General features: G+C 49.3%; 9 protein-coding genes across 9 annotated transcripts; 5 read left to right on the top strand and 4 right to left on the bottom strand.

Annotated features, from left to right (window-relative positions):
- Nucleotides 1-836: 836 nt before the first annotated feature.
- Nucleotides 837-1,804, top strand: N7516_011131 (Frag1/DRAM/Sfk1 family protein; the record flags this gene model as incomplete). Its single annotated transcript, XM_057223849.1, has 5 exons — nucleotides 837-888; nucleotides 945-1,026; nucleotides 1,096-1,338; nucleotides 1,396-1,601; nucleotides 1,665-1,804. 5 exons carry the CDS (start codon nucleotides 837-839, stop codon nucleotides 1,802-1,804), a joined length of 723 nt encoding a protein of 240 aa, XP_057068989.1.
- Nucleotides 1,805-2,743: 939 nt separating this feature from the next.
- On the bottom strand, nucleotides 2,744-3,085 carry N7516_011130 (uncharacterized protein; the record flags this gene model as incomplete). Its single annotated transcript, XM_057223848.1, has 1 exon — nucleotides 2,744-3,085. One exon carries the CDS (start codon nucleotides 3,083-3,085, stop codon nucleotides 2,744-2,746), a length of 342 nt encoding a protein of 113 aa, XP_057068988.1.
- Nucleotides 3,086-4,213: 1,128 nt separating this feature from the next.
- N7516_011129 (putative Sin3 complex subunit (Stb2)) lies at nucleotides 4,214-6,751 on the top strand (the record flags this gene model as incomplete). The annotated part of the gene is made up of 1 exon (XM_057223847.1): nucleotides 4,214-6,751. One exon carries the CDS (start codon nucleotides 4,214-4,216, stop codon nucleotides 6,749-6,751), a length of 2,538 nt encoding a protein of 845 aa, XP_057068987.1.
- Nucleotides 6,752-7,007: 256 nt separating this feature from the next.
- On the bottom strand, nucleotides 7,008-7,425 carry N7516_011128 (Tim10/DDP family zinc finger protein; the record flags this gene model as incomplete). Its single annotated transcript, XM_057223846.1, has 2 exons — nucleotides 7,008-7,185; nucleotides 7,328-7,425. 2 exons carry the CDS (start codon nucleotides 7,423-7,425, stop codon nucleotides 7,008-7,010), a joined length of 276 nt encoding a protein of 91 aa, XP_057068986.1.
- A 211-nt stretch (nucleotides 7,426-7,636) lies between these two features.
- Nucleotides 7,637-9,686, top strand: N7516_011127 (uncharacterized protein; the record flags this gene model as incomplete). The annotated part of the gene is made up of 5 exons (XM_057223845.1): nucleotides 7,637-7,689; nucleotides 7,910-8,172; nucleotides 8,223-8,387; nucleotides 8,445-8,870; nucleotides 8,923-9,686. 5 exons carry the CDS (start codon nucleotides 7,637-7,639, stop codon nucleotides 9,684-9,686), a joined length of 1,671 nt encoding a protein of 556 aa, XP_057068985.1.
- A 231-nt stretch (nucleotides 9,687-9,917) lies between these two features.
- Nucleotides 9,918-11,105, top strand: N7516_011126 (uncharacterized protein; the record flags this gene model as incomplete). The annotated part of the gene is made up of 3 exons (XM_057223844.1): nucleotides 9,918-9,984; nucleotides 10,036-10,188; nucleotides 10,243-11,105. The coding sequence occupies 3 exons, from the start codon at nucleotides 9,918-9,920 to the stop codon at nucleotides 11,103-11,105; spliced, it is 1,083 nt and encodes a 360-aa protein (XP_057068984.1).
- A 761-nt stretch (nucleotides 11,106-11,866) lies between these two features.
- Nucleotides 11,867-12,848, top strand: N7516_011125 (acetate uptake transporter family protein; the record flags this gene model as incomplete). The annotated part of the gene is made up of 3 exons (XM_057223843.1): nucleotides 11,867-12,204; nucleotides 12,274-12,448; nucleotides 12,525-12,848. The coding sequence occupies 3 exons, from the start codon at nucleotides 11,867-11,869 to the stop codon at nucleotides 12,846-12,848; spliced, it is 837 nt and encodes a 278-aa protein (XP_057068983.1).
- A 329-nt stretch (nucleotides 12,849-13,177) lies between these two features.
- Nucleotides 13,178-15,613, bottom strand: N7516_011124 (uncharacterized protein; the record flags this gene model as incomplete). Its single annotated transcript, XM_057223842.1, has 4 exons — nucleotides 13,178-14,823; nucleotides 14,872-15,067; nucleotides 15,122-15,210; nucleotides 15,418-15,613. Coding segments are annotated over 4 exons (2,127 nt in total), but the record flags the coding sequence as incomplete, so codon positions are not given.
- A 396-nt stretch (nucleotides 15,614-16,009) lies between these two features.
- On the bottom strand, nucleotides 16,010-18,475 carry pxa1 (putative peroxisomal ABC transporter (PXA1); the record flags this gene model as incomplete). The annotated part of the gene is made up of 1 exon (XM_057223841.1): nucleotides 16,010-18,475. One exon carries the CDS (start codon nucleotides 18,473-18,475, stop codon nucleotides 16,010-16,012), a length of 2,466 nt encoding a protein of 821 aa, XP_057068981.1.
- Between the last annotated feature and the right edge of the window lie 1,395 nt (nucleotides 18,476-19,870).

Here is a 19,870-nt window from a genome sequence, read left to right as displayed (position 1 = left end):
TAACTTCGTCCATGTCCTCGCACGTGTTGCTATGATACACCCGGTATCGAGGTAATTCCTCAAGGGAGCGGCAGCTATTCTGTTCTTACACCTAGATTCGAGACCTGTGAAATGACCATGGGACTTTTGAGCCTTGCCAAGGAATACATATCTGTCTTTTATGAACAATCACACTACGGGCGATGGGCCGGAGGAGAATACAATCTTTGTTGATGCATGGAGGATTACTTCCACCTCCATATCTGGGGTATCGTAAGTACTCCGTACTCCGTACGATGAACATGGCATCGACGAATATATCCCCAGCCCCGGGCTCCACCAATGTAACCGGTTTCTCGATTCAATGATTTTATGGAGATTGAAGGATCAACAAGCAATCGGATTTTTCATTATATGCTCAGACACCAGCCAAAACATGTCAAGTTCATCATTTACCTCCTGAGTTTCAAGAGCGCAATATCAACTATAGTTATATGGTTTTTGTGCTAATTTTATAAACCGGTTACAGTCTTCCATATACTCCGTACGAATACGCACTATCTCTAGTATACGGATACGAAGCATGGGCTTTTTACACGAAACAACCATCAAGGGGGTACCAATTCCTTAATAGACCCACATACCATAACTGACCATCGAGGGCTAGAGAGCAGGGATCGACAGGCACAATCTCTCTTTGCCTGACTTCCAATGGATCACTTTCTCTCTCTGTCAACTACTCAAGAGATGTGGCTGGTATCCAACTTCACCAGCCCACGCTCTTTGATACTATCGCTATAACAAAACTATGACTACTGCTTTGAAACACACTCCCTAGCCATCTGCACTCCCCCAAAATGTCGCCCCCATCTTGGGTCTTTCCGGCCATAGCCGCTTCCACCTGGCTAGGTGAGGTCCCCAATTACCCACGGTCGCATTCGACAATGATCTAACACTGCATTTAGCAATGCTACTTGCTATGCTAGGACACTGGACTATGATCGGTGAACCGAGATATGGCTTGATGAAGCCTGGTCAGAATATCCCGTGAGCAATTGCCACCTTTGGTCATCCCCATAATCATGCCAAGATTTTGAACTAACGGTTTTTGAACAGATTCATTTCAGATATTGGAGCCCAGGAATTAAAGCCATTGTTCATGATCGGATCTATTACGACAGTCCTCCTTTTAAACCTCTCTTTCTACAAACATGTTCAAAACAAATTATATATCAGCAAAGCGTGCACGCACGGTTCATTCTTTTTCACAGTCGTCGGGAGCACCGGCTTGATTATGCTCTCTGTCCTCGATAACATCGCCCACCATTTGATGCACGATGTCTGTGTGACAATATTCATGTATGTCCTTCGTCAAGGCCGATATGCATCTACGTTACAATGTACTAACGGTTTCAGTGTGGGGTTCCTACTCAGCGCAGCCTTGATGTGCTTGGATTATATATACCTCGGAATCGCTCATGCTCTACGGGAGCCTATGCTCATGACAAGTTTCGTTATCAAATCTTCGTTCATTGTCGTTGAGCTTGCCCTCATTATCGTCTTCCGCATCACCGAGCATACCCACTACCGGCAGAACAACACGGCAGCTACTCTTGAATGGGGTGAGTAGATATATATCGTCTCTACCTCTCCACTGCCCTACATTGTACTGATTTGCTCCACAGTCATCGCCTTCGTCTTCACTGGGTATATTCTTTCTTTGATTGTCGATCTCATGCCGTCCGCACAAAGGAATCTCCATAATCCAAAGGGTTATCAACAACTTGAGATGAGCACGGGTATAGGCACGGGCTTGCTGCCTTAGCTCGTGGTTTGATTGGTTCTTTGTTATAGGCGCCTGGCTGTAGCTTATAGCGTTGGTTCAGTTCGCGACCTTTTTTAAAATGTACATATATATTTATATATTTCCGTGCTCGTGAAACGAATACCAAGACTTTCTTCTTACCCTGTGGCAATTCCTATATCAAATTAGATCCAATTGACCTCCCAAAAATAGCAACATCCGCTAATTCTGTCCCTTAAGGATTAATTTATTTCGATATCAGATAGACTAGGTGGAATAACCTGGTCCAAATCGTAGTTTCACTTACCGTTTACGATCCTGATGACTGACCCTTGGCACTCTCAGAACTCTTGGAATCATTAGCAGTAGGATCTTTGCAGTAAGATGGTCCATAGGGCTGCAGCTGTGGGGAGGCATACGTACGCACCGACGTATAGCCTTAACGCCAAGTCTCGCGCCGAAAGACCGAGCAGAAACTCACGCCCAATTCGTAGCAAGAATCTGCACATGCTAATATTGTGCTGCAAAGCTTGGCTGTTTATATTGGAATTGAGACTGAAGGGCTGAAAGCTCAATTTCAAAGAAGAAAAACCATACCCGAACCAGATACATATTGCATCGAAGGAATCAATCAGCAGATCCCAGAAATGGCGAATCGATCGATTCTAGTAGCAAGTGGTGCAAACAACTCGTCCCAACCGAAGGCTTCTGCTACTCCACACAGGAGTCGTAAGTGATGCCATCATCCCGATCCAGGACTAGGTTCAGCTCATAGCATCTGAGCACTAGTTTCAGCTTCCTGGTTGGTGACGCCACTCCGTCTTTATAAAAGGCAGCTTGGAACCCCTCTATCCTGTTCTTTTCTGAATTATACTTACACTCAAATACCCTCTCGATCTCACTGTTCATCAATCCATTACCTTCCCACCTTCCTCATACAATCATCCATCATGGGACTCTTCAGTCACCACCACGATAAGCACGACGAGCACAAGAACCACGAGGGTGGTCACCAGCACGGTCACCAGCACGGTCACCAGCACGGTCCCGGTGGACCTCAGGGCGGATTCCAGGGACAGCAACAGGGTGGTCCCCAACACAACGGCGGCCCTGGTGGTCCCGGTGGCCCTGGATTTGGAGGACCCCAGGGTGGATTCCAAGGACAGCAGCAGGATGGTCCCCAACACAACGGTTGTCCTGGAGGCTTTGGCAGTCCTGGTGGACAGCAGGGTGGACACGGCGGTCACGGTGGCCATGGCGGACCCGGTGGTACCCAGGGAGGCGTATGTATAGCTCGTTCATTCTCACGACACTTTTGCTAACGTTTCTACAGCACGGTGGACGTTGAATTGTCTAGTGTGGATGTGATTGGAGGTTGATATCCTTGGAAGAAATGTTTTGAATCGATAGACTCATAACATGGCATAGTTTTATATATAAGTATGAATCATGTCTGCCATCTCGCTGGTTGAACATTCTGGTGATGGCGTTCGAAAATTGTCTCTTTCTTGATGCTGTACTTGATGTAGATGAGTTAACGTATGGTTTCAAATGTTTAAATGTTAGGTGTTTAGCAGAGAGACATGCTGCAACTTGTGAATGCCGACTATCATCGTGTGGTTTTTCTAAAGCTAGTCTTTGTCTACTGTAACAGCCCATCAACTGCGATCCCGATAAAGTGAGCAATGTAGTCACATTTGTTCAAAGTATTTGATCTGTTGGGTTCCGGGTTAAAGCCTGTTTTCATGGGCTTTCCCCGGGGCGTTGGCAGTAATATGGTAGGTCAAAAGAATAGATCTAACATAAGATATCAAGTTGAACCCAACCAGCTTAGTACAGCAAGCAAGCTAAAGTCTTCTGGCTAAAACTGCCATGACAGAACTTCTGATTTTCTGACCCTCCATTCGGTTGCTTGAGCGTGGTCCGTGGTGATGGTTTTCTCGGGCTGGAGGGATTCGCGTATTGTCTTCTAGCTGAACAATGATTTCAGAAAGGGAATTCAATGGGATGTGCCAATGAAGGTCAAAATATTATCGCAGGAGAGGGAGGGAAGAAGTAGTATCACATCTATACAACCATTGATGCCTGAGGCAAGAAAACAGACAACAATGGTCACATGATCTGTCCGCCATAAGGTACGGAATGACGTCGCCACTTTTGCACCTTCGGGAGGTTTATGTGGTTTTCAAGGCGTTCGCCGAATTACGTTGGCCTTTCTCCTTGATCTAGGCTCATACTATGTCTCAAACCCTGTTATCTGGATATGTCACAATTGTTTCTACGTGACCAAGAGTGCAGGAGGATTGAAGGAAGGCCGGCAGTCCTTCGCATCTTGAGCTTAGGAGAGGTGACTTGGTTGAGGGTCGAGTGATCGGCGCTATCTTCATTTTTGCCCCCTAGCGAATAAGCCTGGAAAGCGGACTAGCCATCATGCAGGCCAACGCCCCGAGTATCCCTCCGGTCGATCGTACGGATTCAATGCCATTGGAGGCTCCCTCCTACGCAACTGGACCCGAACGTCCCTCACCGCAAGGCCACCAGCGATTTGTGTTCACCGATGCGGTTGCCCTCCGATACCTCGAAGAAGACCCCTCGACCGATGTGCTCCAACGACGTGTAACACTACAAGGCTATGAAATTTATGTTGTCGAGCAATGGGCCTGCTCTCGCGTGCATCCGACATTCATCATATCGACCTATACCGGTGACCCTTCGCATACAGTGATTGTGGGAGTATTGAGTGTTCCGACCAATGAGGCAACATGGTCACCTCGCTTACGGATGTACTTTGACGGCATGAAGCAATGCCACGCCAGAAGGAAGGAATCGCCATTAGGGACGGTCATGGTTACGGATCTGGCCTCATTCCCTTCTGCCCTGAGTCTAATTCCAATACCCGATGGCGATATAAAGAAACACCGGGAGGACTTTATTGTGAATGAAGACTTAAAGAGACTTGGGTGCGCAGGCCGCGCGGGCTTGAAGCTTCAACCTCCCTCAGCGGCGACCGAAGCCAAGTTTCATCAGCTGTACCGAACGAGCGAGAGGGTTCCTTTATACAATGCGGTCATGGAATTGGTCAGACAGTGCCAAATTGCCTTGATGGTGTTTGACAAGCTAGCCCCGGAGTATGTGGATGGGCTACTTTGTGATGTGACCGAGGCGGCTGTCAGCGATTGGTGGACAGATATTGGGACAGACCTGTACAACATTGAACCAAGTGACAGCAGTCTGGGACCCACCAGCGTGGCTGCGTTGCTGGGCACGTTGCTCGGAGCTCGAAATCGACTGCACGCCTATGGCGCCCCTGTAGGGAAAGACGCATTCGACTTCCCCAATCTAAAAAGAGGAATCGGTGGGTTCCAAAAGTCTCAAAAGATGAGGCGATCGCGAAGGCTGGACCGACTTACATTGGACCGGTTACACCGCGTGACGGCCAAGGCTGCCAATGCAGAAGGCTGGACCGATGCAGTGAAGTCAACCATGGCAGAGCTGAGTGGACAAGGTGGTGAGATGGTTATGGGTATGGTCCGCGGGCGTGACAAGGGTGGCATTGCCGATATCGAAACACTGGATCTTGACACCTTCGTACAGTGCTGTAATGGCGAGAGAGCAAAGTGGCTGTGGTTGGGCAAACCGCGCAAAAGTGGTGTTGAAGACGGGTTCGCTCGCGCGACTGGATCGGATATGATGTTTACCACCGATGAACAAGGCGGTTATGCCTGGACTAGTCGCAAGAAGCATTCAATAGAGGATATGCATACCGAGCGAGTACACTCAGGGCCGGATCCCTCCTGGAAGATGCCAGAACCGACTGTTGAAGAAAAAGACCATCGAAAGAAGGGCGTCAGCGGACGAGTTTCAGATGCGCGAGCAGGACTAGGACGTTTCAAAGATGCAGTCGGACTGCAGGGCCTTCGCCATCACCATCATTCTTCACGAGACAGCTCCGATTTGACACACGATGTTGCATACCGTCCGTCCATCGATAGTGACAACGAGGCACCGTCAACAAAAGCGTCAACAAAAACGCGGACTGACTCTGGGTTCCGGTCGGAAAGGATGATATCAAACGACATCGAAAAGCTCAACGAGGTGGAAGACAAACCGCAGCTGTCGCCATTTCCCGACTCCGAGAGAAAAGCTCCTGAAATCCATATCGAACCTGTACCAGAAGATGAGCCAGAACAACAAGCTCAAGACTGGCCCATCTCGCAGCAGTCTCCAATCATTGAGGAAGATTCCGACATGGAACGCGTTTTGTCTCAGTCGACGGCAGCATCAACAGATCGCGAACGTGACCGTGAGGGTTCGATCGGCGGGATGGCTGTCATGGCCCTGCGGCGGCCGCAAAGTTTTGAAGAATTCAAAAGCCTTGAAAGTGAGATTGAACGGCGAGACAACTTCTGCGGACGACACCTGTCGTTCAGCACAGTTGAAGAAGTGATGTTCAAATGGGAGCCGCTGGGCGGGAAACCAACCGTCAAAGAAACTGATAACCTTGAGGAGGCCATCGTTCAAGAAGACATGCTTGCCTCAGAGGGGCGCATCTTCAGCTCGCGGATTCAAGAGCTGAACCAGCATACCGTGCCTTGGGTTGAGCGACAAGTGGATTCTGTGGACAGTCTCAATCAACTCCTATATGACCGACACGAAGAGCTCAACTCAGTCTACCTGGAACGCTTTGCCGACTACCAGAGACTACGCGAACGATCCAGTGACATCCTCATAGATGAAAGTCACCACCTCACCGATGGCGTGAAACGCGTCGAGTTGCTGGGCGCCAAACTAGATTACGAACTACACGTCCTCGAGTCTAAAGTCGAGGACGTGGAAGCCGGCCTGAGCGACTTTGACCGTCACATCGTAAATGTCGAGACAAGAATCAAAGCCCTGCTCAAAGGCGAGGAACAGCACGATACTTCCTGGACCGCATGGATAGCGCGATCCATGGGCTTTTCGACCTAACGGCGACACTCGTATGATATTTTCTTTTTTTCATTCTCTGTTTTTCCCTTATCCACCATATTGTACATAGTCAGAGATAGACCGGCGATCGTGCCTCCCATCTGTGATGGTATAAACGTGAACCATCATTCAAAACAGGCTCCAATTCCAGTAGGCCGAACCAGTCAAATAGCCTTACATAGAAACAAAGACCACCGAGCTCTCTAGCTTCAAGGCTGCCAGAGCTTCTTCCCAAGAAATTTCGTTGTCAACACGTTTACATGCCCATGCCACCCTTGTTGGCATTGGCCTCGCCCTGCATCTTCTCGCTGACCTTGATGTTGACGTCGAAGAACTTGGACACGCAGCGGTCGAGGCAGACGGACTCGCCCTTGTTGAGGTCGCCTTCGCGGTAATCGGCGGGGATACACTTCTTGGTGCAAGACTCAGTCAAGCTATGATTCACGACGGGAGCAAGTTAGAATGGGTTCGGGTTATAAATAGTTTGAAGATGGATTGGAATGGGGTTTCTGAAGGCTTCTGGTTTCTGAATCGTGATACAGAGCGCTTGGATATGCTGTAGAGCTTCCAACATACCGGTTGAACATGTCTGAGATCATCTCGACTTCTGTCTCGGCAGCAGAGATCTTCTCTGCCGAGGACATCTTGGGGGCACCGCCGAAGAGGAAAGACATGATGTATGAGTAGATGGAATGTAGAGATGGTAATGAGTCGATATGTGGAGTAGAGCACCAGAGAGTCCAACGTAGTCGGAGCACGGCAGGTCGGAGAAGCTTGGGCCACCCGCGTGGAAAAACTCGGTTCTGCCGGTTCTTTTTTTTCTCCTTCTCTCCTTCTCTTCTTCTTCTTCTTCTCTCAACAATGTGAGAGCCATTAGCATTTGCTATGCTTTCAATTCGCCCTAGATGGGCTTTATCTGGCTTTGGCCTGCAAAAAAGGTAAGATTTGCATTTACTGTTTACTGTTTACTGTTTTACTCTCTCATTTCCCACCATTCCCATCTCTCTCCTATATGATGATTTATCCCCGCATTAGAACCGCTACAGTGATGCCCTTTTGGGCACTGAACGTACTGGATTTTATCTGACAAAAGCTTATTGCTTAATTTTGGATCAATTGTGTCAATTTTATCGAACATTGCTAACCCAAAATCTTCAGTGCAGGACTGCGACTCGCTAGCCAATCTCGCGTTCAGACTCCATTTACATCACGACTAACCATACAGCCAATTCGAAAGAATAGCTCTACATCATCATCAGGGAAGGCCTTGCAGGACCGCGTACAGCAGATCAAGGATGCCTGCGCAGACCCATACCCTCGCCTAGCGGTAGACGCACGCACAGTGGGCTGTGCCGAGTTTCGGTCTCGCTACGCGGAGCTCGCCAACAATGATTCAGTAGAAGACACAGTCATCGTCTCTGGTAGGTTCTGCTTTCTGGCCTTCACAATGCCCATGTACTTAGAATAGTAGGAAGAATCCGTACCTATAGACTCGCCGGAAGCAAATTGATCTTCTTCGATATCGTGCAAGACGGCCATAAGGTCCAGGTGATGTGCAACAAACGTCGTCTGGGCAGTGTCTCTCCCGAGGACTTCAAGAAGTTCTATCGTCTTCTGCGTCGCGGTGACGCTTTCTGTATGTCTCGTCTCCATCTGGCTTGACTCGAATGTCGCCCGCTAAATGCTGTTCCAGCTGTAACCGGTAGACCGCACCGCACTGGACGAGGCGAGCTCACCATTGATGTGAGCGAGTTGCCACAGCTGCTCGCGCCATGTCTGCATGATGTCCCCGTTCACGATACCGACCACGAGACCTCTCCCTACCCTCGCCATGTCCAGTTCCTAGCCAACCCCGCGACGGCCGATATTATTCGAGCCCGTGCGGCTCTCGTACAATATCTACGCCAGTTCTTTATCGACCGGTCCTTTATGGAGGTCAGCACACCGATCGTCGGGGCTGTGGCAGGCGGCGCAATTGCTCGTCCGTTCTATACCTCCGCCACTGAGTTCCCAGACCGGCTGCTGTCGCTGAGAATCGCACCGGAGCTATGGCTCAAGCGGTTAGTGATTGGCGGATTCGACAAAATCTTCGAAATTGGACCTTCGTTCCGCAATGAGGGTACGTTGAACTAAATAAAAATAACCTGTCCTGCAAAGCTGATGAAATACAGGACTGGACAAAACCCACAACGCAGAATTCACTACCTGTGAATTCTACCACGCATACGCCAACCTCGAGAACCTAATGACCATGACCGAAGACCTCCTCTCCGGCATGGCAACTCACATCCGCGCCTTAAACACAACAGGCACTCTCAATCCCACCACTGCCAACTTCACGGCACCATTCCGCCGCATCGACTTCCTCATAGGCATCGAAGAGGCCACCGGTCACAAACTGCCTAACCTCGAATCCCCCGATGCCCTAGATAAAATCCACGCCATCTTCACCGAACTCTCCCTCCCACTCCCAACAAACCCAACCCTCCCCCGCCTCCTCGACGAGCTATGCAGTATCTATGTCGAATCGCAATGCATAGACCCGACATTTATCATCAATCCACCCGAATGCCTCTCCCCACTCTCCAAATCCTTCATCCACCCAACGACGAAGCAGCGTGTCGCCGCGCGCGGTGAACTCTTCATCGAAACTAAGGAAGTGGTGAATACATACGAGGAGGAGAACTCGCCATTCGAGCAACGTCGCAAATTCGAGGACCAGCTACGGTTCAGCAAGGCTATCGGTGAATCCGGTGAGGTTGATGAGAGCTACCTCGAAGCCCTGGAGTGGGGCTTGCCTTCTACTGGTGGATGGGGTTGTGGCGTTGATCGTCTCTGTATGTTGTTCACGGGGGCTAAGCGAATTACCGATGTGTTGCCATTTGGTAATCTAAGGGCTGTGACTAGACGGCATGGACAGTCGAGTATCGAGTGAGAATTTTGGGTGTTATAAATATGGTGGCTTGTACGATATACTACATCAGAATGGGATGATATGGATTTCTCAACTCCTATTGGATATATTATTTATATCCCTGCGTCAAGTAACATCGTGTCAAATTTAGTGCAAATAGGCGAAGAGTAGCCTTTTATATCGTTAAAAAGATAGGCTAAAACCGATAAAACTCTTGGAAGCGGGGAAGTTGATTTTGATTTTGACAACATCATGGAGACCAACACGGTGGCTACGGTAGCTGAAGCCGTTACTGTCAGTCTACAGGAACTTGTAGATGGTAAGTGGTGTGCTTAGAAGAAAAAAGAGTTGTAGATGCTAAGGGATGCAGGAACTGTATCTTTTGACACTCTAACCGAAGCCTTTGGACCATCCTCTCTGGGTATCATCGTCGTCAAAGACCTACCCTCGACCTTCAGCGACCTACGAACAAAGGTTCTCTCCAATGCCTCGTATCTGGCGGCTCTCCCTGAACCTGAACTGGGTAAGTCTCCCAAACCCCAGAGCTGCCGCCACCCACCCACTAACCTCCATGTAGACTCTCTCACCAGCCCAGAATCCAAATACCTGGTCGGCTGGTCCTGCGGCAAAGAAACTCTGAAATCAGGTCATTTCGACACACTAAAGGGCTCGTACTACGTGAACTGCGCCTTCTATCAGGATGCATCTCTAGACAACGCCCCCGCAGACGATTTCCCCGATTTACCCCAATATACCGCGCCAAACATCTGGCCTTCACCAACCAAATTACCCGAGTTTAGGGGTAGCTTGGAGTCACTATGTGGGTTGGTCATTGATACCGCGGCTCTAGTCGCCAAGGCATGTGACCGGTATGCAGAAGCCAACATCGAAGACTACAAGCCTGGATACCTGCACCATGTCGTGACAACTAGCCTGACAACCAAAGCACGACTGTTGCATTATTTCCCCGGCACTCAAGAAGACGGGACTGAGGGTGAAGCCAGCGATGATGACTGGTGTGCCACGCACCTTGACCACGGCTGTCTGACAGGCTTGACATCGGCTATGTTCCTCGACGAAGCAGTTTCCCCTCCAACTCTCGATCTATCTTCCGGCTCTGCATCTGCCCCTCTCCCTGAACTTCCCCGTTCCCCCGACCCTTCGGCTGGACTGTATATCCGCTCGCGCACTGATGAAATCGTTAAAGTCAATATTCCTAAGGATTGTCTCGCTTTTCAGACTGGGGAGGCTTTGCAGCTAATCACGCGAGGCAAGTTTATGGCCGTGCCGCATTTTGTTAAGGGGGCTAAGGCTAGTCCTGGACAGAAGATTGCGAGGAATACTCTGGCTGTATTTACGCAGCCGAATCTTGCGGAGGAGGTTCAGCCTGGATTGAGTTTTGCGGAGTTTGCGAGGGGTGTTGTGCAGAAGAATTATTGAATATATTTTGTAGTATGATCTTTGATTTGAATGAGGTTAATTCAAATCCTTCTTTTTATGTTTCGTAGTGACTGAAATGGGATGGCCAACCAGAACCCTGGAGATTCCCCCAGATTCCCCCCGGGAGGCGAATTCAACAGTGACGGGCACTCCCAAACCCAATGCCCATTTCGGCACATGAATATCGGCATCTACAGAGTTTCCAAGTCCAACAGCCAAGTGATTTCACTATAATTCCAGTATCCAAGATACCGAGATATGGACCGAAATCCAACACACTGGTTAACCCTGTCACAAGTTGATCCAAGATCTACCACTTGGGGATCTCCGCATTTCCCCATAGTTTTGAGTGTCGAATGAGATCTGCGTGTTGATCTTCACTCAATCTATCATCTGCTCCGTAATCACAATGTTATCTACGGACGGACGGAACTGTATACCGTCCCCATTACCGAGTACTGATGCTAACAATGCCAACATCACTCTCATCTTTCTGGAGACTCGTTTTCAGGGTGACCCCTCCCCCGCACTATCGCTGATCTTCCCCAGGAATTATGGTTTCTGGTTTCTGGTTTCATGGGGGTCATGGTGGTCATGATGGTCATGGTGCCTCGGTGGTATCATGATGTCCACGACTTGTCTACGCAGTATATAAAGCAGAACGAACCTGCAATTCGATTCAATTCCTTCTTGCCAGACTTTTCCTGGCCATACACTCACTCCTCCCTTCTCTTGAACCATAGTTAACCCCTCCACCCACAATGTCCCACGAAGAAGGAATCAGTGTCAAAGACACAAACAACATCTCGTCCTCATCAAATGACGACTACGAAACAGGCCACTTCGGCCCCCTAGCCCACGTCAACACAGCCTCAAGCCGCTATCCTGCCTTCGGCGGTGATCTCCAACCTGGTCTCTACCGCGTCCCCAAAGACCGCAAGCTCGCCAACCCGGCACCGCTAGGCCTCTGCGCATTCGCACTCACTACCTTCATACTGGGATGTCTCAATATGAGCGTCAGGGGTATCACCAAGCCTAATATCATCGTCGGACCTGCCTTGGCTTATGGTGGGTTGGTGCAGCTCTTGGCTGGCATGTGGTATGTTGTGGAAATGGAAATGGACTGAAGTATAACTAGATGGGTTTGCTTTTTTGCTAACGAGATCAGGGAAATGGCTGTTGGTAATACCTTTGGTGCGACTGTGCTCTCATCTTACGGTGGTTTCTGGATCTCCTTGGCTATCACCTTCATCCCTGGTGGATTTAATATTATGGGGGCTCTTGAAGAAGCGGATCATGGGTCTCATGCTATGTTTTACCATTCGCTTGCGATGTTTCTCTTTGTATGTTGTTCCTTATTCCGTGTCCAACGAAAAGAAGGGGAAAGAAAGCTAACTTTTTTTGTTTTTTTTCCTTTAGGGCTGGTTCATCTTCACAACGCTAGTCACGATGCTTACGCTGAAATCCACCGTCGCGTTCTTCTCGCTCTTTTTCTTCGTCGACCTTGCCCTTCTCTTGCTCTCCCTGGGATACCTTTTCAATGTGGATGGAGTGCCAAATGAAAAGTTGATAAAGGCTGGTGGACTGTTTGCTCTGCTTGGTGCCTTCTTGGCTTGGTATAATGCCTTTGCTGGTATGGCAGATAACAGTAATAGCTTTTTTGTGCCTCCTGTTGTTCATTTCCCTTGGTCTGAGAAGAAGAGGTCTGCTAGACGGAACTCGGCTGGAGAGAGTGAGGTCTAAGGCGTGTATGAAGCTATGGTATGTCGCTTATTTAGATATAGATATAGACATGATATGACAATAGCTATATGAATTTACTTCTCTTTTAGTATATGTGTTAGAACAGCATGTTTGTATCTTGCGTTTATCCTTCTAGACACTGACGTCGACTTCACAAGGCTGTTCTACGGAGATATATAATTGTGGGATATAAAACATACATTGAATTACCACACTCTGACTACTTAAACATTGTTAAGATAGAACCATCCCTCCATAACACCTATGGGTATCTCGAATATGCCGCTAAAAGGAGCGAGAAAAAAACGGGAACATCGGATCGGATCAATCTACGCAAAACGATAATCACTATCCTCCGAAGAAGATTGACCTCCGTGAAGCCCCAGCCCAGAGATACCACCAGACCCATGATCACCAATCAATCCATTGCCATCCTCGAACTGTGACCCAACAGAGTCATCCTCAGTTTCCGGCACACTGCCAATAGCAGAGCTGACCAGCTTACTCGTCTGCGCATGTTGCGCAAGACCAGTCTTCGGTCGACCCCTTGGAGCGGACGAAGACGAAGGCGAAGTCTTAAAGGGCCGACCACTAGAAGAAGGAATCTGAGCCTGGCGCCGGAGAGCGTGACTGACTTCACCGTGGGACATTTTGATAATCGCCTGCCATTTGCGCGGGTCTTCGCGCTGCGCTGCGGTAAGACCGCATTCCACACCGTTGATCTCTGTCAGTCCGAGTGTTTCAACCCGGCAGTCGCCCCAGAACCACGTGTTGTTCCCGGGCATGCGTGTATCGACTTGTGATGAATACTGACGACCTTCCATGACGCTGGATACGTCGTAACCCAGGGTGTGGGTGCCGAACATAAGCTCTGCCGCGAGCGGTTCGTAGCAGCGACCAACGATCCAGTGCGGGGAGATGTTGCAGGTTCTGCCGTTGGCCATACGGTACCAGGGACCGTAGTCGCTCATGCTGACCTGGCGGAAGGTAGTGGTTGCTTCTTCCGTGGTGAGTGGGACCGGGCCGGTTGCGGCCCCGGTGGTGGATGGTACGGGGTTTCGACCTTTGAATGGTCCTTCTTGGGTAATGCGATTGGGGTTGGTGGTGTACACCTTACCAGTGATCAGGGCTGTGAAGTGTTTTGCCAGCTGCTCCTCGTCGTCGTCAATACACTCTGAAAGGCAGAGTGCGATCTTTTCAATGACCATCACGTCTGTCACTTCGCCGACTGTTCCGTTCTTGAGCTGGTCGGGATGGAACCCATGTGGCCTTAGACGGACGGTATCGTGTACAGCAAGGAGCTCGGCTCCTATGAAAATTCCTTTGCAGAGGATTCTGGCGCAGGGCCAATTGCCGGTGACATGGAACTTGTGAACTATGCTCCAGGAAGACATAACAGTCATCGCGTTCTCAATAGATGGATGAATATCATCCCGCTCTTGGCCATTGAGGTAGAGTTGCCATGTGTTAAAAGGTTTGATATTCCGCAATGGAACATAGGCGTATTGGACAGAGTAAGACTTGTCGTTTCCCAGGGGATCTGGGAGGGTCTCTACACGGAATCCCGAGTGACTTAGGCCGCGCGGGCTGTCTGGGTCTTCAATAATGTTCACCATATGAACTTCGTCCTCCGGGGTTTGGGTCACCACACCGGCGCGCCAATCAGGCACGCCATGCCACTGGTTATCATTACCGAAAATTTCAACAAGGCCAGTTTTGGGGTTTCGCATCAAACAGCCATCTTCTAGACCCTGCCAGATCCAGAGAACAAGCTCACCACGACGAGGGACGTAGGCAGGATCCAGAACAAGTTTCACGAAGTAGTCTGAAAGCCATTCGTGTGTTAAGACCCAGTCAAGATTGAAACGCTGCTCAATATCTTCATCGAGGCTCCCCTTATCTTTCAATTTCATAACTAAGATCCGCCAGTAATCTGGCCCCTCTGCATCGGTGGGTCGACGCTCATTATTGGTCACTTAATGTGTCAATAAACAATCTAACATAGAGGCATGATAAGACTCACTTGTATTCACATCACGTTTAGCCCGTTGCACCGCGGTCCCCTGTGATACGGGCCCCTGGCTCGGCTTTCCTCTACCACAGAGCTTGCATCCACACTTGTCCAGCTCGTTCTTGACTATAGACAAGAAATGAGGAAAGAAAGTTTTCTGTGATTGAAAGTACTTTCCGCTTGGATGGCCAAATAGAAAACTGTCATACTTAACATAGGATTGTTAGTTGCAAATCAAGATGGGAACACTGGGAAAGCTCACCATATCAGGATTGGTGCCACGTGGTCGCGCCAATAGACAGTATCCCTCAGGCAACTTCTCAATGGTATGAACGACGCCTGATGTATGCTCTGTCAGTTCGAGAGCAGATGAAGGGTATAAACAGAGAAGGAAGGATGGAACAGGCCAGTATAAAGCAGAAAAAGTGAACGAGTAAACAACAGTTGGATACAGTGACAGATGCAGTCACCACAATAAATGCGACGTGCAAAACAGCGCGATGTAACAAATCCAGCATACTAAGCAAACCGTGAAAATAAAACCCGTAATCAACTCACCCTCTTCGTAAGTGCCCATCTCTTTGAGCCAGTTCTCGGCAAGTAACTCCCGCCAGCGAATGTCGGGGCGTTCAAAGTAGTGACCTCCAGATGGCCAGGTATTCATGTCTCCATCGCTGACAAAGTTATCCATTGGGATAATATTGACATTAGGGTCATCATCCTCGCTGCTAGAAGACATGTTTATCTTCCCCGCCTGGGAAGCCCAGGGAATGTAGATTATATTGGTACAGAGCTAGGACCCACCAATGCTGAATAAAAAAAAAGATAGAAAAAGGATCCAGCACAAGAATCCGTCTAAAGACAGCGAATAGAGGGTTTGTATGAGAACGCAGGTTGAAGAAGAGTAGTTGATAGGATGAACTATGGGGACCCACGGTTTTCTTCGCGCTGGGCTTATCGATAAGAAATGCTGCTGCTTTAAGAGGGCGGTGAACAAAAGGGAAAGCCTCGCTTGCCGCTTTAATTCAAGTCAACAACACAACTAAACCGAGAAATATCTATATTATGCATAGGGAGATGGATTTATTGAATATCATTTAACATTCCAAGATTGTAGACCTATAAAATTGTCCATACTGACTGTACACATTCAATTGGCAGTTGCTTCAACTAGAGCCTCGGAGCCAGAGTGCTCTTCTTCTTGATAAGGCGGTGGTGCAACTTCACCACTATTGGCCCACACTTTCTGAAGTTCCTGATCAATTTCCTCGCGGCGCTGCTTCCACTCATCCACCTTATCCAGACGCTTGCGCAGCTCCTGAAGTTCTTTCTCAACGCCAAGCTTCTCCTTCTCAGTACCGATTCTCTCGAATTCCCAGACCTCGCCTTCGGCACCCAGGCCAAGAGTTAGGTTATAGGTATGGTACTTCTTCAAAGACGCCCGCGTCGAAATGGTGATTAGTGTGATACCTCGCTCCTTGGCATTATCGTATAGCAAACCCTCGACGTCCGAGGAAACAGCCGAAGTGCCTTCGTCCATGAACGCATATCGCGGCTCATGGTAGAAGAGCCTTGCCATGCCCATGCGCTGTTTCTCACCACCGCTCAGAACGTCTTTCCACTCCTTGCGAGCGTCCCAGCCGCCTTCACGTTGTGGCAGATAACCAAGATGGGCGTCGTCGAGGATCTTCTGTAGAGCTGCGTCTGTCTCGCCAGCTTCGCGCATATCAACCTCCGTGTGCGGGTAGATTACTTGGTCACGCAGGGTGCCGACACTGAGATACGGCCGCTGAGGGAGGAACATGATGCCGTCGAGGCCAAAGCCTCGAGGACGACTAACGAGCCCGCGGTAGACGGGCCAGAGCCCGGCCACAATACGGGGGATTGCAGACTTGCCTACACCGTTTGGACCAGAGATGAGGAGGTGGTCGCCTGAATGGACGATGAATGAGAGCGACTCGATGAGTTCGTCGCCGCCCATTGGGTGGAGGGATGGTGCGACGATCGGGACCTGTTCTAGACGGACACCGTCGAAGCCGTTGTGGGTGGTGCCCTGGGAATCGGCAAGAGAGTACAGTTCGGGATGGGAGCCCCGTGGGGTGTAATACGCATCGGCGTGGACACGGTGCAAAGTTGCAATGAGGCCATAGACGCGCGAGGTGTAGCCTGCCAGCTCAGAGATATCCTTAATGCTGTACATCATGCGACCTCCAGCATCGGCGAGCGAAAGCATGAGGCGTTTGTTAGTGATGAACTCCTTCATGCGGCCACGCTCACGACCCATGCCCTCGGGTGAATCTGCCAACTCCATCGCACCACCCGAGCCACCCCAGGCGGGGAGGAATATGGGCAGGGAAGTTATCAAGTAGCCAAATGCTGACCAGGAGTACTTTAGGATCATGTCTTCAAGCATGTTGTAGCGGATCTTGAGACTGTAAATTCCCTCCATCCATCGCTGCAGCTCCTTGAAGCTTCTGGCCAGGAACACTCGCTCGGTATCAGCTCCACCATAGAACGAGATCTCTTCGGCATTGGCTAGAAGTCGAGAGTGCAGGCCACGAAAATCGCCTTCCTTCTTGCCCTCTACTGCCTTAAGCTTTCCAAATGGTGGTGAGAGTTTCCGGAGCACTACGGCTGTGCTGAAGTACCCAGCCAAAATGCCGCTCAGGGCAAGGGGACCAAGTGAGCGATAAAGTTGATAGTTGAATACGAAAAGATCCACCAACGGCTTTCCCATTGAGGAGTATAGTGATGCGGCAGCTGTGCAGAACAGGGTAAGGTCCTGCGTGATAAACTGGTCGGGCCCTTGGCCGATTCCACCGTCCAAATTCATCAACTTATAGTAATTGTTATTGTCGGTTAGATAGAGATCGTGGATATACCGGGTCAACCGAGTGCGGAAGGCGATGGACACCTTCGATTGGAGGAATTTGATCATCGCATTGGTATATGAGGCAAGGGTTCCGATTCCACACCACTTGAGGATACCCCAAAGGAAAGCCTTTCCTTTCCCAGCGACCAGATCCCTCACAATCTCACCATCAAGCCGTGCGATCAACAGTGAAAGATATGTTCTCACCAAGAGAAAAAGGCCATGGCTCATCAGCAATCCGGTCTCTTTGCTTCCCCATCTTGGGACCATGATACTACCCAAGCTTAAGAACTGATGCAGGAATGCCAAATTCAGACCCGGTTTGGTTGTAGGGGGAGGAATCTGGCTTGCCGAGCCGTCCTGTCCGCTACGAGCCGATGCTGGGGGGTTGAGGAATAGTCGTCGATGAGCGTCAAAGGTAGTCGGTTTAGTGGGATGGATTAAGACCTTGGAGGTTAGGGAGTCCTTGTATGGCACGTAGATAGTACGAGAACCGTCTTTACCCCGGATACCAGAGTTCCGGCGTAATAGACGGCGACCCTGGGCTCGCTCCTTAGCTCTCCCTCGGAACCACTTGTAGCCTCCATAACCGGAGCTGATGATGGAGAAAAGAAGGGCTATCGTTGCAATCAAGCGGGTGGTTTTGGACGTGCGGTGAAACTTGGAGCGTACGAGATCGGAGTAATGACGATATAATGCCAGGAGGGGATCCTCCGGACGCCGAAGGGTTGACTGGACGGCCATCTTCAAATGGCCTGAGACCTCCGACTCACGAGGTAACTGAGGGGTGGTACCCTAGACTCAACCGAAGGCCATGAGGTTAATTTCGAGTGTGTTTGCAAACCATAAATGCATTTCAAGACAAGAAAGTGAAGTTGACATGAAATATTTGGGCAGGTTGCATCATTGCATGTGAACCTCGGATATGCGGAGAAGCACCTCACGTGGGGAAGCTGACTGTACGTACTTCTTCTCCAGGGCTGCCCAGCCCTCTCTCTCCTAGTGATCTTCCAATGAACTGAGATTTTGGAAAAATGGACTTGGATAATTATAGAAATGGGGGAACCCCGACTTTTTAGCCCTGGGGATATTCCCATGGATTTCAATCTCTAATCTTTATGGAGTACTCCATTATTTTTCTTTGATATCCTTTGTTATTATGTTCAACTTCCCCTATATGAAACATTCCAACCCGAGTGAGCCTCGAACTCGAACCGTCACCAACAGGTATAACCCAGTTTGTAGTTTGTAGTTTACGGCTTGGGGTTTGGACTGGATCTAATTTCAGTCAAATCAAATGAAATCAATCACGTTTTCAAAGGCCATAGCTCCTCTTACTGGCCATATGAGTGGCTATTAAAGCATAAAAGTGGCCATAAAAAAGGGGCCGTACATAATACTACATAGCAATCACAGTGAATATCCACAATGAGATTCACCCCACAGGCCCTGATCGCGATCATCACAAAAGGATTCTGTTCTTTTTTTTTTCTTCACTCAGGCCCTGTGTTTGTAAGGTTGTAGGTATGGTGTAAATGGTATATAGAGTGTATAGAGTGTACGAATAAGAATCCCGCATTGAACGTGAAGGTACTTATTACCCGAGTACAGGGTACCTCTGCATATGTTGTAGGGTGATAGCAAGTCGGTATTTACCGTAGCCGCTGAGGGCTTGTAGTAGCGTGTGAAAGAGACCCTCCCATGTGCCTTGCTAGCCTTGTTAGCCCTGTTTAGCGTCAAAAAGAAAAGGGAAAAAGGGAAAAAAAGGGAAAAAAAGGAAATAAAATCCCATTTCCTCGCCCCATTTTCCCTCACCGTTCACGTGACATACCCCCGACTCCTCTTGACTCCTCTCCCCCCGAAAATCCTCCTTTAAGACAGTAGAAGATATCACATCCCTTTTTCTGTTCGTTTAGCTTGTTGTTTTCGAGAAAAGTGTAATAGTGGGTGTTGGATCACTCCCCCGGGGCCAAAGGCGGTACGTGCGAACTTTCCCAGAACGCTTGCCTATTGTCTAGGAGGCGTGTTAACGTCCCCTATTAGCCGCGCTCTCGACCTTGGAGAGTTCAGGCATTGACTCGGCCTTTCAGACCTGGGATCTGTTTCGCTTCCCTTCCTTATTCTATATTTATTTTGTGT

This window comes from Penicillium verrucosum (genome assembly GCF_028828655.1).
Source record: "Penicillium verrucosum strain IBT 35672 chromosome Unknown utg000005l_segment0_segment0, whole genome shotgun sequence".
NCBI classification, from domain to species: domain Eukaryota; kingdom Fungi; phylum Ascomycota; class Eurotiomycetes; order Eurotiales; family Aspergillaceae; genus Penicillium; species Penicillium verrucosum.
The sequence above is the reverse complement of the archived record's forward strand: the minus strand, read 5'-3'. Positions and strand labels throughout refer to the sequence as shown.